The sequence below is a fragment of the Rhopalosiphum maidis genome, chromosome 2, assembly GCF_003676215.2.
Source record: "Rhopalosiphum maidis isolate BTI-1 chromosome 2, ASM367621v3, whole genome shotgun sequence".
Taxonomy (NCBI): Eukaryota; Metazoa; Arthropoda; class Insecta; order Hemiptera; family Aphididae; genus Rhopalosiphum; species Rhopalosiphum maidis.
In genome coordinates, this window is record NC_040878.1 from 67,141,373 (window position 1) to 67,157,431 (window position 16,059).

A 16,059-nucleotide genomic window follows, 5' to 3' on the forward strand; every position below is an offset into this window, starting at 1 on the left:
GTTATGCTCTACTTTGCTCAACTATATATAAACTAAAAATTCTAATAAATAATTAAATTTATCGGTTCGATATCTAACAGTATTGGCAAAATTATTTGAATATAGCAAAAACTTAAATGATATGACCAAGATAAAAAATATGGAAAAATTGAAAAAAATATGTAGGTGTATACCAACATATCGTGTATATCGTTATCTGCAGTTATTACTTTAAATTTGTTCTTACCAACAAATGCTTTTTCCCTTCAAAAACATAAAACTGTTAATACGACTACGATAATGTAGTCTGTCGTGTTGAATAAAAAATCGTCTGGTATATTTTATTCTTTATATTATGTACACGATATACATTATAACATTATGCGTTAACGAAAAAAACAATACGTACTAAGCGTATAATAGGTTTATAGAGGACGCGCGTGAACAATAAGTCGCAAGCTATATAATGTAGTTGTGTGTATAGTATATTTTATATATATCTAATATGTAATGCAAGTATATAGTTTTCACGTACTGCGTATTGTACTTTATTCGAAAATAATAACAACAAACGAGATTCGTGCGTGTTTTAGTAGCGTTCGTATCCTTCCTCTCTCTCTCTTGCTCTATCTCTTTTACTATCTCACTATATTTACGTGTAATATTATAAACGTACGCTGTCGCGAGACATCGTAATGTTATTGATAGAGGCTTTCGGAAAATAAGCTATAATAATATAATATATTGTAGTTGTTGAGCTATCTTAGTTTATGCTAGTAGCTATTAATAATAGTAATAATAGTAATAATTATATAATATATACACACACACACACACATATATATATATATATATATATGTATAATCCACTAGTATAAAGATAATTTTTTAAACGTTTTTAATTTTTGTTTGTTTTGATTTTTAAATTTTTTCATTTATACAAATTCGCGTATTATATACTAAAGGAAGGTATTGGTTTTGGTGTGGAGATGAGTGGCTTTATAAAATAATTATAATATTACTATATTAGTCGTTATGAGATAGTGGTACTAGTTTATATTCAATGTCCTTAAAAATTAAAAATACCGAAGCGAATTGAGAACATACATATCACACCCATTACCGTGTAAAATTATTATTACCTTTAGTTATGCGTAAAACGATTGATTGCGCGGTGGTTCAAACAAATTCAGTACATATATTATAATGCATATTACATATGTATAGTGTCTTTAACATGTGGAACGTGAATAAATATAAGTTATTTTGGCTTAAGAATTCATTTCTCATTCGTCTTTTAACGGCATATATTATATCTTTCTTGTTATAAGTTTGTTAGCGGATATAATACATACATAAAGAAGTACGGTACGTGTGTATTAGTTGTGCGGCGGCGTTGAACAAAATTTAAGAGTAGGTATATATAAGGTACATTATATTTATACAATACAAATACGTGCGTAAAATATCAACCTACTCCAGCTACCCCTATCCAAATTTAGTTTACCGCGTTGGGATCGAGAAAGTTTTCGTTGTAATTGCGCTGGTGAAACGATATACAACTGTGTGCGCTTGTGTTTTTCATAACAATATGCGTTTTAGGCCGTGCAAACGGAGCCGAGTAGATGACCATATCTACCACTTATATTATACTTCTATAATACTCCCAGGAAAATGGACCTGACCGAACGATTAAACGTCACAATCGCTTCTCCACGCTCCTCGGCAATTGACAGAAGACGACGACGACGAACTACTTAAGCGGCCTGAATACTACTCTGGAAACGACGAAAAAATATAGTTCAATGAGGTGTTATTTGATTTTTAAGAAATTTTTTTTTTTGTGAAACGTGTGCTCAATTTGTTTTAATTCGGAATACGCCGGCCGTATAATATAGTAATAATAATAAATAAGCAAACTAAACTAAATTGAAACAACCGCGTAGAGAATGGGAATATCACGCAGCCGGCCGGTAAGGCGAGAGCGCGGCTACGGCCACGTGCCATGATGAGCTGATGGATGACGACGGGCCGGCAGCGGCGAACGACGCGGCAGCGGCGATCGAGCAGCAGTTGGAGAAACAGCAGCGTGAAGAGGCAGAGAAGAAGCGACTGGAGGAGCTCCGGGAACGGGTGCTGTTCTACTTGACTACTTTCTTCATACTGCTAGGCATCGTCAGTCTGTTTGTGTTTCTGTTTTTGGTACCGTTCCTCATCGAACCGGCCATCACGACCATACTGATGGAGTTCGACGAAACGCCCACAACGTGCGTGACCGCGCATTCAGAGATCCGCGAGGGTGCGTCCAACTGTTCGCTCCCGGGTGGCTGGGCGTCGTGCCGGGAGGGCTGCACTCGAGAGATATATGAGTGCGCACAGATATTCGTCAACTACACCGTACCCGGGGACCGGGCGAGAGACTTGAATGCCCGACATCAGCGGTCGTTACTCGTACGTGGCTACCGGCCCATCGAGCCCGAGCCGGCGTCCGGGTGGACGTATTCCCTAGCCCGCATATACCCCAATGTCAAGGGGTGTGGTTATCCACCTCACCTCAACTGCACCGAGTTCCGGGTCAAGTACTTTGAGGTGGGCGCCAGCTACCCGTGTTACTACAGCCGTGTCGAACCGTGGGTGGTTATCACCGAATTGGACCTGGCCAAGAGCACCAGACAGCTGGTGTACTCTATGGTGTTTCCCATACCGTGTTTCGTAGTGTCCGTCGTGTACGTAGCGCTCGCGTATTTCTGTGTGTACGCCGGCCGGCACCGCAAGCCCAAAGTTAAGCGTCGCGTGGTCCGACGAATGGTTGGCGGTGGTGGCGTTACCGGAAGCGGTGTCGGTACTGGAAGTGCGGCGGGCTACGGTTGTAGTGGCGGTGGTGGTTCCGCTTCTCGGGCTAAATCTGGTTCGGAGGCTACGCCGCTTACCAACAACAGCAGTGCTGCCGCCGCGCCGACTTCACCCATCGGCACCGGAACGCCCGGCAGCGAACAGTTGTACCGTCGACGAGGCGACCGCATTGATATCAATGACTACGACGACGACGATGCGTCCGAAACGTATTACGGCGATCAGCTCAGGTCCACGCTGGGCGTGGACGACTCCATCGCCGACTATGTGAACGCGCTCCGCCTTTCCGAACATACGCTCAGACAATCAGACTCGAATGAACCGTCCAGGGGCGAGTGGTCAGACGAAAATGACGACTGTGAAGCGAGCGTGTGCGATAGCAGCATCGAACGGTCGGTAAAAACCGTCGCTACCTCCGCCTCACAGTTTCCAACTAATTCCACTGGGTATGGTTCTTAATTTTTTTCACTTTTGCTTCATTATCGTTAATTTTTATTTTCTAAAGATAATTAAACGGACCACTGCTAAAAAAATTAACTATTTAAACCATATGATTATTTATTAAAGTTTCGATGTGTTTTTAGGGTTATTTATATATATAAAGTCGGTAATAAGTAGGAAATTGATCTCATCATAATACAGTCAACAATTCTATTTTACAACATTGATTATAGATTTAATTGAAAACGCGTTAAAAATAAAGAACGGTTGTTCTATTTATTTTTTCTATATCTGTCATAGTTCGAAAGCCCACGAAAAGACAATTACGGCTAAACTCAGAATTAAAACAACGCATTAACATGTGCAATACTACATGCTATAACGTATTTACGTACGTCCTGTCCTTGCTGTTTTTCATGCATCCGTTAATTTTAAAGTAGTTTAATCTTACACATCTTTTCCAACAGCTACGTTAATTTGCCGCTACCCTATTTGAAGACTGTAGTCTCGTTAAACTGATCGTGAAAACTCTCCACCAAATTTAACTAGACCTTATGTCTGAGCTTTGACTATTTTCACGAAATTCATACTAGTTTATTGTATAACAATCGTAATAATGGAATTCATACTACAGACTCTTTTTGTTTGTTATAATAATATATTCTTAATTAACAGAAGAAAATCATCACAACTTTTTCTTGGGAATGAAAAGAATTTAAGAAACTCAAGTCTTACTTATCGTGTTTAAACAATATCTTAATTTTAACAAGTATTAAAGCGAATTAGCTTGTATAGTTATGTATTTGATTGACTTTGTTTTCTTTCCTTTTAAACCCTAACCAAGAAAATCTCACATTATCCATATATCGGTAACGTAAACAATATTTTGGTACTAGTATATAATCTTCCCCACAATAGTCGGAGAAATCTGTGTTTTGTGTATATTTCACATTTATAAAAGTTGTATAAAGGATATGAAAAAAAAATAATCAATTATTTATGAAATTGTCACTAGTATGAAACTGACAAAACACCCAGGGGGTTAGAAGATACTTTTTCCGCCAATCTTGGGACGGGAGGGTTCTAAGTCAGTATGTATAGTATATTGTATATGATGTACAATTGAATAACGTAATAAGAATGCTATACGTATTGCTTGCGGATGATTTATTAATACCAGTATAATTGTATACTATACTAGTAATTCGAATATTTATTATTATTGTATACAGTTTCCTGTGTATTATATTGTTTGATTATGTAGATTGGATGTTGATTATAATATTGTTAATTTGTAAATACTGTTTTTTACACAATTACGGAAACGATTAAAGTAAGAGTAATAATAATAATAATAATCGAACGTTCATAAAATCACATATCACACCTTAAAGCAGCGAGTGCTCGTCGTCGTTCTAGTTTTTCATCAGTTTATACGTAATATAAGTTTTTACACTAGCGATCATCGTGATGTACTTATTCTAGTGCAGCTATAATGTATTATTATAACTTAATAATGTAATGTGTAAAGGTGTGTCGTTTTTGCGTTTCATCCGAAGATTCCATAGAAATCTTAGCGAAAGGAATTGCATACACCACCGTGATGTAACAATATAGCATTTGTATATATATATATTAACAGTGTTAACACCCACGTCACAATAACACTGCTATGTTGTACGTATACACAAAAATATTTTACGTGCCCCGTAAGTTTTTAGCTAATAAGTTAGAAAAGTATCATCCCATTATATTATTGTACTATATATATAAATAATCTTGTGATGATACTTATATATGGTGAAAATGATTCAAAGAAATTTTCGAGCATGAAGTGATTGTCGCGTACCAAACTTTAACATTTTCACGCGATAATTAGAGAAACGCAATGAGTATACCTATTAGTTTAATCGTGCCCGGCAGGCCATTTCGTTAATAATAATCGAGAAGATTATTTAACGCGCTTTGTCGCAGAATAATTATTAATTTAATATATTATTATATACATCGTATTTTATCGACGCGACGCTGTCATGTACACTTTCCCGCCTCATTATTTTTTCTCACGCTGACCATCGAAACAGTCGGCAACTACGATATTGCGGTTTAGCGTAAACGTGCTATACTGTAAATTTTCGCTTAAACGTAATATATTATACATATATAATTATTAATCTTATATATTCTGTTGATTCAACGACATTTCTTTTTTTCTTAAGTCAGTTTTTGAAAATTGTGTATAAGATTGTCATTTAACCGAAACACTCTTGAATTATTTCTGTAATCCTATTTATAGTAATCATTTATTGTAAGAAATAATAATAAAATATTTTGTAGTATTTCGTTTACCTATATATTTTGATTTACTATATGAACTCGCAGGTAATGGTGCGTACGCTTTGTCGTTAATATATATTATGAAATTTATATGCACATTATGCGATATATATCATAGAATAAAATATGATATACCTAGTAAAACCACATCGTTTATCAGTGAGATATAGTCTGCAGTTTACTTGATGGTATATGATGGTAGAAACCTAACAATTATAATATTTTATAAGCGCACCGTTTTTTGTATAATACCACGCGACACGCGATATCGTTATTTGAACTTTGAAAGTATATATTATACATATTATGTAGTTATTAAAACGATTTCATTTATACGACGAGTGGTTGCAATAATAATAAACAAATCGGTTAGTTTTAAACGCAGTCATCCTTCCCGCGGCGCACTTAAGAACCCCTTTATTCTTGAGTGGTTTTCTCACGAATCAAAATTTTAAAATCTAACCATTGTTTTCTCTTTTTATGCAATATATTCTAAGTCAGTTCCTACTGGGATTTTCCCACACTTATGCTTCGGTGTTTAATTTGTGATGTTCATGTGAAGTTTATGTTTGTACGCTGCTAATACGGCTTACAAATTTTTAATGCAAAAACAGGTCCAAAATAAATATTACATATGATATATAATTTATAAATTAAAAATGAAATCGGTACATCAATATTATACTTTTAACTGCACAAATATAATATTTGTTTGATCATAAAATTATTGCTAATATCGATTCTTTAGAAAATATAGTATATAGTAAATTCTATAGTTCTGTTATTTATTTTTGTTTGGTTACAGTAACACAAAATAAAAATTATTAACTATTATTTTTCAAAAGCTATAAAATATTTAAATAGTTATTCTAACTGGAAACCAATTTTTAATGTTTCGGTACTCATACGGAACTACCGGCACGTCATATTGTTGTAGTAATTCTGATTCGAAGTTCCTCATTAAGCATTTTAAGGATTTAATACTTATGTATTATAATAGTACTCGTATTTATTATACAGAGAATAAAGTCATAGTACTGGAGGATTCGACGTGTACAATAATGTAGTTAACGTCATGAAATTAAATAAGTAGCTTATTTATTTGTTTAGTTTTATTGATAATAAAATTAAAAATTAATATAATATAGGTAAGCTTACACTGCAGGGAAATATACATTTCCTCTTTATCTTAAAATTTTAACTCATGAAAACGAGAAAACACTGTTGCCTGTCCTGCTGTATTTAGTTTTATTTACAGAGATGTATTAATCGTCAATAGTGTTTATATAATGTGCTATGTGCATGTGTTTGTATTACCACAGGCACTAAACCATTATCTTTATATATACATATATATGTCGCACCCATTTGATGAAACTGTCCATTTCATGAAAAATTATCCAGTTCATGAAATGGAAACCGTTTTTTTTTCAACTTAGTGAAATAATTAAAAATTTCATAAAGTGAATATCTTTTTACGTAATGAATACTAAAATTTCATATCGTGTAATTTTTTTCACCAAATAGCCACTTAGTGAAAGAAAATATAATATTATAATATTATATAATGTTTTTTAAGAAATGTAATTTTTGAGTAAAAATTAATTTTAGAAATACACTTAAAACTATTTTTTGGACGACAATAACCGATATTATGTCCGCAAAATCATTACTATCGGCTGTAGTGTGTGTGTATGTGTACGTGTATCGAACGTATTATAAACAACACGTCATTATACGCTAGTCACAGATTTGTGTCCAACCGTTTTGTATATAAGTTTTGTGCATATCGAGTTTTTCGACTGTCCGACCGTGTTAGGTCTCTATCCTTATTACGACCACCTACTGTCACCTTCACCGTTACCACCGATTTTCACCGTCACCATCAGCTACTGCGAGTGTTGTCGTCTCAAGTGGCATCAGCCCCACGTTGACGTTTTGGTCATATTTTGTTATTTATTATTTATTTTATATTATAGTTTATTATTTAATACCCGTTAGAGTTGGCCAGCACATATTTGTACCTCCTCTAATCTTAGTAATTTTACCAATAGTAAGCCGTCGCTACGGCACAACGAGAAATTACTTATTTCGTTTTTCAAACCCTCTACCGTAATATACAGTCCACACCTCAAAATGAATAACTATAAAATACTATACGTATTACAACCAACGAAAGCCGTGTATACCAGAATAGATACTTATAGACAGGGCCTCCACATACAATATCGGGACCCGGTACTAAATGTTTATCCGGGCCCTTAATATAACTTAATAAAAATTACAATTAAATTTCAACGGGCCCACGAGCCCTTAAAATATCCGGGCCCCTGTACTCAAAGTCCATCAGCTCCTCCCCTTGTGGGAGCCTTGCCTATAGATAATCTTTATTAAACGTATCCCCATGCCTACAGCAATACAATTATAAAAGCTTAGCCTAGTCGTGAAGCAGATTAGACATATTAGATTAAATAAGATAACGATTGTCGTAAAAAAATAAAATGACAACGATTGTATATTATATTTGTATTTCATTAAATCTTATATTTTAATATAATATCATTAAAATATAATATATTGTGATAGTCATAATATAACAATATAAATATTGTGATGTATGGATTATGTATTATTAGAACCAATGGCAGTATAATATTATAATATTATTATACAGTTATATAATTATAATATTATATTTGGTTTCATCTGGTAGATGGTCATTTGATAAAACAAATTTTTCACTATGAAATTTAGGTATCCATTTCGTGAAAATATATCCACTTCATGAAATTTTTAGTTAATTCACTAAGTGGAAAAAAACGGTTTCCATTTCATGAACTGGATAATTTCATCAAGTGGATGCAACATATTATATATATATTTATATCAGTTTTTTCGTCGAATTATAAAATTATTAAAAATATTAAAAATCTTATTACAGCTCGCGTCACGGTAATTGCTGCTCATCGTATAAGTAGTAGGTATTTACGCGTTTTTCGCATTATTTCGTACACTTATAATACACGCAAACCGTTTTATTTGTGTGTTTATTCGGGTCGCGGTAAGCAAACATACTTGTGCGAAACCTATAATTTTCCCGGTAAATCGATTTCTCTCCTTGTAAACCGTATCTCTGCAGCAGCAATCGGCCAGGGTTGTATTTTTTTTTTTGTTGTCGACTCGTTAGCTTTCCTCTTGCGTCAATCGCGTATCTTTCGTATCGCGTATCTCCACGAGCTCGTTCGTACCTTACGTGTGTGCGTGCTGTGTAAACGCGATAAATCTAAACGTTAATTATCGTCCCCGCCAGCGCTAAGTATATGTACTATACCCACACACACACACACACACACACACACACATACCTACACGGAGACACACGTAGGTTTTTGGATACGTGAAATATATATAGATGTGATTCGCCTCGTTACTTCGATCTTAACGATTTATCTGTTCACGTATATATATATATATATATGTGTGTGTGTGTGTATGTGTGTATTTAGGAACATTAAAATCAGAGAAAATGGTGTCGGTGTTCGCAGTAGTGAATTGACTTTGGCGAAAGTCGCCCGCACGGACGAGGGTTTCCTGGGGTGCCGTGATGAGATGAAATCGTTGAATTTCCAATGAAACACGCGAGCGCATGATCTTCTTTTTCATCCCGTACCTACAACGCACCTCACGACTCGCGAGACCGTTGACCCAATGACCCAATGACCTATTCAATATATTATAAACTCTAGACAACTAATACATATGAATGTAATCATAATATCATATTACTAAATGTGTCTAAATTACATTTCAGTAGCACACTTAATTTGTCGTGTTGTAAACGGAAACGATAATTATTATTATCATATTTTTCCAATCGAGTCTGCATAGCGAATCGTAATCTGAAATATGTACTTAATAAAATATAATTGATTTCGAATTATCAAGTCGGCAATGGATAAAATGTCGTTCCGATGAACTTTAGTTAAATATCGTTTAAAATAACTAATCGGCTTATGATATTTTGATTTATTTATTTAAGCGCACCAGTGCATGACTTAAAATATAAACTTTTCGTATATAACTATCATATTATAATTGCGTTTTATTTAAATAAACGAAAACCCGATTTAGTAATAAGTATTGAAGCACGAAGAGCTAATTATGATGACGTTATTTGTGTTTGTCCAAATCTCCACAAAAATACGACCACCGTTGCGGTATATTACCACGTATTATTATTTCGTACATCGTACGAAGCGTTGTGCACTCGTATTGTTAAAAACTGTTGGGGTAAAAGTAGCTTATTTTGTATATTTAACAGCCGTCCGCGTCCCTCGGGGCGTTCTGATGGGTCTTTTTTTCCCGTATTATAATCACCGTCTACACTTGTAACTCACGAGCCGTAAAAAATAAACTTTTGCTTTTCAAAGCTCTCCACGAGAGTTCATCATAACGCGCCTGCGCGTACTCAAAACAGTAAAATAATACAATAATAATAATAATAATAATAATAATAATAATAATATAGCTGCATTGCGCGCGCCAAGACAATAAACGGTATACGTTGTGCAGGACAGTAGTTGTGCGTTAACCGCTGCGGAGACGAGTATACCTAAGTCGTCTGAGGGTGACTACCTGCCTTACTACAATTATAAATTATTATTTTTTTTTTCTTCTATAAATGTTTATATAAAAAATCTAGTTATTCGTGAAATGAATATTATCCCCTAGCTAATGTTAAGTGTTTGAGTTCTTATGCAATTATAAAAACTAAAGTTAAATTATTTGTTTCACTGTGCTTAGATACGTATAAAATTAAATTATAAGTAATAAAATAAAAATAATATTTTATGCATAATCGTATACTAGTAACAATATAAATATCCATAACATGTCTTAAATATTTAATATTACATTTAATATAAATTCTATACACTTTAAAATTTTTGATGTTACTAACAATTAAATACACCAATATTGAATGGGTTTCTTCTCTCGTGTATATTATAATAATATTATGTATCGTTTATTATATCTAATAAATATAACGAGATTTGTTTAAATAGTTCTTCAATAATCAATGTAACAATATAATCGTCATACAGGACGAGGTTGTATTATATTTTATTGAGGGTCTTATGAAGTATTCTAATAATCTAATACGCACGTAGTATGCACACTATTTAGTAAATGTATGATGCGATCCATAGAACCCATATTCTATAAATCTCGTTAATAAAACAAACTTAGTAAATATATTTCCCGAGTAAATCCATAAAATAATATTTGTAATGCACAGTGTACGTTGGTAAACGATGATACAATTTGTAACCAAATTATGATATACAGCTATAAAGGATTTTTTAATGTTGATTTAATTAATCATATTATGGATTCCTATATGAGATATTTTAAGATATAATTATATATTGTTTTATGTTTCAGAAACTTGACCAAGACGATGACGACGTGTATCTTAACTCCCCCTGGGCCGACGGCAGAAGTCTGAAAAGAAATCTGCATCACATCGATAACATTTCCTGGAAGCCTACCAAATGATTTAATATAATCGCGACACTATATTATAATGTCCGATCCGCATCACGCGGACAGTTTTCGTTTTTATTTAATAATACCTTTACGCGTTTACAATATAATTGTTATAAATAGATAACATTTAATTACATTTTCATTCAAATTATAAAATTGTAGTGGTTTTCCGTCGAGAGTTTAAATTTTCATTATACTTACTACAGTAATTCATTAATTCGTTTGCAGTACCATTAGCAACCATAGGATAACAGTAATCTAGGTCAATATATATTGTACGTATACCCGGGATATACCCGGCACTACTGACATCACGATCGCTAGGCCAGTGTTTCATAGTCCTCACAATGTATCATCAGTTATACCTACTAAGTAATATATAACATGCCGGTAGACGGACAGTGGGAGTATTAGTGTCCGACTGGTCGTCTTTTATTATCCAATATGTGACTTGCGCGTGCCACTGCACGTGCGTGTTCATTAAACTAGATCATTCGACGATCATCTATTATAATAAATATGATGTTATTGTACACACGCAATTCGTTCTTCAGGAAATCGTGTAAGATTTCAGATGTTTACTCTTTCGGTCGTGTCTCGTTGTATTCGTATTGACAATAAGTACGTCGTACCGTATCGCGAAAACGGAATTTTTTTCCCGCTCGTTCGTGTTTCATTTAAGATTTATAATATCATAATTTTATAATGTTATTATTATCGAATTCGGTCAATCATCATATTATATGGACAAAGTACAAACATCTTAGTGTTGTAAGACGTTTGGACTCAGTATTTTAAACATGTTTTCATTTTATTAAAAAAAAAAAAAAAAATTAAATCGCTTTGTGCGTTTAATATTATTCACAAAACGCTTACAAAGCCACTTTTTTTTGTACAAAAGAAATATATTAACTTTGATATTGAGCGAAAAAAACATTCTATTTTGATTTGTAGGAAAACTTTCTGAAATTCCGTACGGTTTACAAACTTTTTTTTTATATGTATAATTTCGTCGCGTACTTTGGCGCGCGCGTTTCGCACGAATGGAGTCGATATATAGGATATACAGTGCGAACAGTCGGATTGTTCAGTTCTTCTGTTTCAACTACGCATCATATCATATCACGATAAGACCGTGCGAAAACATCGCTCGGTGCTCCGCCCTGTATATATATATATATACACGTGGCATAACGGCGTGTTTTATATCATCATCACACACATCGCATTGTCCGTCAAATTCGGCATGATAATAATTTGTAATAACAACAACATTATTTGCATATATGCCAACAATAATACTATACACGTTAAGGGTAAAATTTTATACATACCTGGTTGTATTGATAACGTTATTATTATACCGTAGAGGCGGCTTTTGTTTCGTCTACCTACATATATTACATAAACCGGACACGCAATGATTGGTACGCATTATACATAATTGCAGTAATTACCGCGAGTTGTTGGAATCTATGTGCATTCATAGTAAATGGTGAACATTAAATTGTAGCCGTGTAATATGATGTCAATGTAGGGAAGGTGTTCGAGATGACGTCTTAGTCGAAATATCCGCTTTGTTTCCCCCCAAATCAAATTATCATCGAGTAGCTATACTGTATCCTTTAATTTGTTCTGCAATTTGGAAAATGAACCCAATAGCCTTGTTTTTCTGCTTTATATCTTCTACTACACACTAAGAAATATATTCCAGACTCAAACAATATTGTGAATTTAATTTTTAGAAAAAGGGATGTATTTCACTTAAATTAAAGTATATATTATACTAGTATAATAGTAGTAAAGATACAATATTACAACCAGTTTTGTTTAATTTTGATTAATTTGATGGCGTGAGGTATACGACTTTTCAAATTGTTGTTTTGGCAATAGTTATTTTAGAAGAGTGAAAAAAACAGTTGTCGTTTGCTTGGCTCAGATCCCTGTAGTGATTTATCAGATTTTATTTACTGTATAACCTACGCTTGATGATTATCGCTCACCGCGGGTTTTCATTTTCGACATTGTAGTCGAACATCTGACAAACAAATATTGTAGGTCACGAAAATATCCTAATATGAAATTAAAGTCCGGCCAACCCCACAGGTGCACTATGTGTGATGTTGATTATATTGTTAGCGTGTAACGGATACGATCTATTACTTAGCTATTGAATAATAATAATTTTATTATTACTGTTGTGATGTATACAGTTGAGTAAAAAAACGCGATTTCAACCCTGCGTTTATCAATAAATTACCGGTTAGTATTCCTATCACTATATAGTACGTGCTTGCGCAAAAGGAGGGGGGTTATAGCCGTAAAATGTCATATTTTAAAATATATGGGTGCCATTTTATATTTTCTTTTTCAACAGACCTTGTTTTTAATAGAAATCATCATTATAATTTTTGTTGTTACATACGCATAATTTAGCTCAGATAAGTGGGTACCTTATAACTTATGATGGTTTATAATTGGTATTATACACCGATATAATGCTATTTTAATAACCGTGTTGTAAAGAGCACCGCTTTTGAAAGACGATGAGATATTGGCCACAATACTATTATTATTATTTTATTACTATGCATTTTTGAAACTAAATCTAATATAATAAACTTAAATATCATTTCCAAAAAGACTGATACGTGCTATTCGTTGTAGATATAATAATATTATTGTGACGTGTTTAAATATTAAATAATGGAGTAGTCGTAAGATCTCAAATTATTATTATTATTATTATTATTATTTAAAAAATTTTAATCACGTTTATTATATTATATTATAAATACACACACATAAATTATATATAAATATCATATACGATATATGAATTATAATATATAATATATGATGTATTTACTTCTAATTAATTGATTTTCTTATTTATTAATTATGTATTTATAGATGTTAATTACAATACAATCGAACTAATCATAGTATTATATTGTTACATTTAAATTTTGTAATGTTGTGACCGCAGCTCCTTTATGATACATATTATTATTATATTTGTACGGGTAGATTTAAACAACAATCTTTTTATAATATTTAGATAATTTTAATTGTATAAGTACAGACTTCCTTAATTTAGATGTTCTTCATTTACTGTTCGTTTAATGTTTAAATTAAATTTACGCATTTTTTATATAGGCCTAGATGTTTTTAGGCAATTTTTTGAGAGCGTTTTATTTTTTATACTTACTATATTTAATCTTAACATTAATATTGTAAAGAAGAAACAAATTTTATGAATATATTTTTCATTGTTCTCTAGTACAATAATAGAGTGTTTCATTTTTTGAGTCTATTTTTTTGCACTTTCATTGTTCACGTTTACTATTACAATTATTTTATCGTAACAAAAATATATTCATAATAATAACTTCGAATTTTTTTTTTTTTTTGCTTATATTGTTATATGAATGTTAATTTTAGAAAGAGCACGCGGGGAATGTGACTATCACTTTTATGTGATACACTATATTATAATATAATATTTAAAAATTATTATTATTATAATTATCGATGTGAAATAATTTATGAAAAAAAAAAATTATGATGGAAATAAAAGAATGGCTTTATAAATAATTTGGCGTTTTGAGCTAATACAATCATATCATATAAGTATATATTGTTGTGTTATACTTATTTGTGTTCAGTTATATTAGTATTATATCTATGCGCACACTTTACAATACTGTATATGTTCAATATGATATATTGTATTGTTTACACTGCTATGCAATTAATTATGCGGTGTTACTCGTAGGTGCAGGTCGGCCACTGCGTTACACCGTATACATGATTTACACATATAAACTGTGTCTATTGTATATACAGTTTAATAAGTAGTAACCAGTTACCAGTGAAGATATAACCACAGTCTACGAATATACGTGGTGACTGGTAAGATGAGACGAAGAACTCAGGGCACAAACTACGGCGTAAACATTTTTTTTTTCACCGAGGTTAGGCTTTGCATGTATACACTGTTTTAATAATGAAATGTAGTTTTTGCACTATATTATTGTTGACATGAAATAGCGTTTTACAAAAAATATTTTTATAGTAATTTATATTTTTGATGATGCCGTTCATTTGCCATATATAAGTTTATCGGTCCATGAGTGAAACCAGTAATTAATATTAAATTTATAAAATATCAATTTTAATTTTAAAATCAAGACGCGTATCTAGGTGCAAAAATTTGACAATAGTTCTTTTCGTCCTACGAAATAGTTTATTTACTGAATACCTATTTCATAGCTTAAATTAATATTATATTTTTACTTTTGTCTTCATAGTATTAATTTTTAGTAGCAATTTGTTTTAAATATGTTATTTGAAATCTGAATACAAATGTGTTTATTGAGTTTATATAGTTTGAATCTTGAAATGTAATTTATAATATTAATAGATTTTTATAGTTTTTGATATAATATAGTTGATTAATCAAAACACATCTGTTTTGATACAATGTGTTTCTCTTAAGTCTTGATATTAGTACAAACTTGTGATGTGAGTGAAGCGCGTTATTTTTTTTATAGGTGAGTACTTGTTGGTTGTGTGATGTGTGCATTTACTGTCACAGTTAATATTTTATTTGACCTATCAAACAACTGATTATATCATGCACCACATAATATAAACGAAAAATTGCAATTACAAAGAGGTTGAACTACAATTAAATCTAAATCTAACGGCGCAGTTATAACATTGTATACGTTTAAAAAAAAATGAAATGGGGAGTCTAAAAAGGGTGGTTACGTGAACGCATGGGGCGGTGTGTCTGGGGAATAATGAAAATTAAAACGCACGACTTCTACATATAAAACAATAAAACAAATAAATAATAATAACGTTAATCTAACCGCATATAGTTTTAGTTGT

At 32.4% G+C, this 16,059-nt stretch overlaps 1 protein-coding gene across 5 annotated transcripts in view; it reads left to right on the top strand.

Annotated features, from left to right (window-relative positions):
- Nucleotides 1–13,885, top strand: part of LOC113551891 (cilia- and flagella-associated protein 298-like) — a 54,646-nt gene extending 40,761 nt beyond the window's left edge. For 2 of the 5 annotated variants that reach the window (XM_026954446.1, XM_026954445.1), the window contains exons 2-3: nucleotides 1,582–3,278; nucleotides 11,056–13,885. In XM_026954446.1, coding sequence (XP_026810247.1) covers nucleotides 1,996–3,278; nucleotides 11,056–11,119 — 1,347 coding nt within the window. In that variant the 5' untranslated portion in view covers nucleotides 1,582–1,995 and the 3' untranslated portion in view covers nucleotides 11,120–13,885. The remainder of the gene's footprint in view (nucleotides 1–1,581; nucleotides 3,279–11,055) is intronic. The other 3 variants (XM_026954450.1, XM_026954448.1, XM_026954447.1) reach the window with 2 other exon arrangements.
- The last annotated feature ends 2,174 nt before the right edge of the window (nucleotides 13,886–16,059 follow it).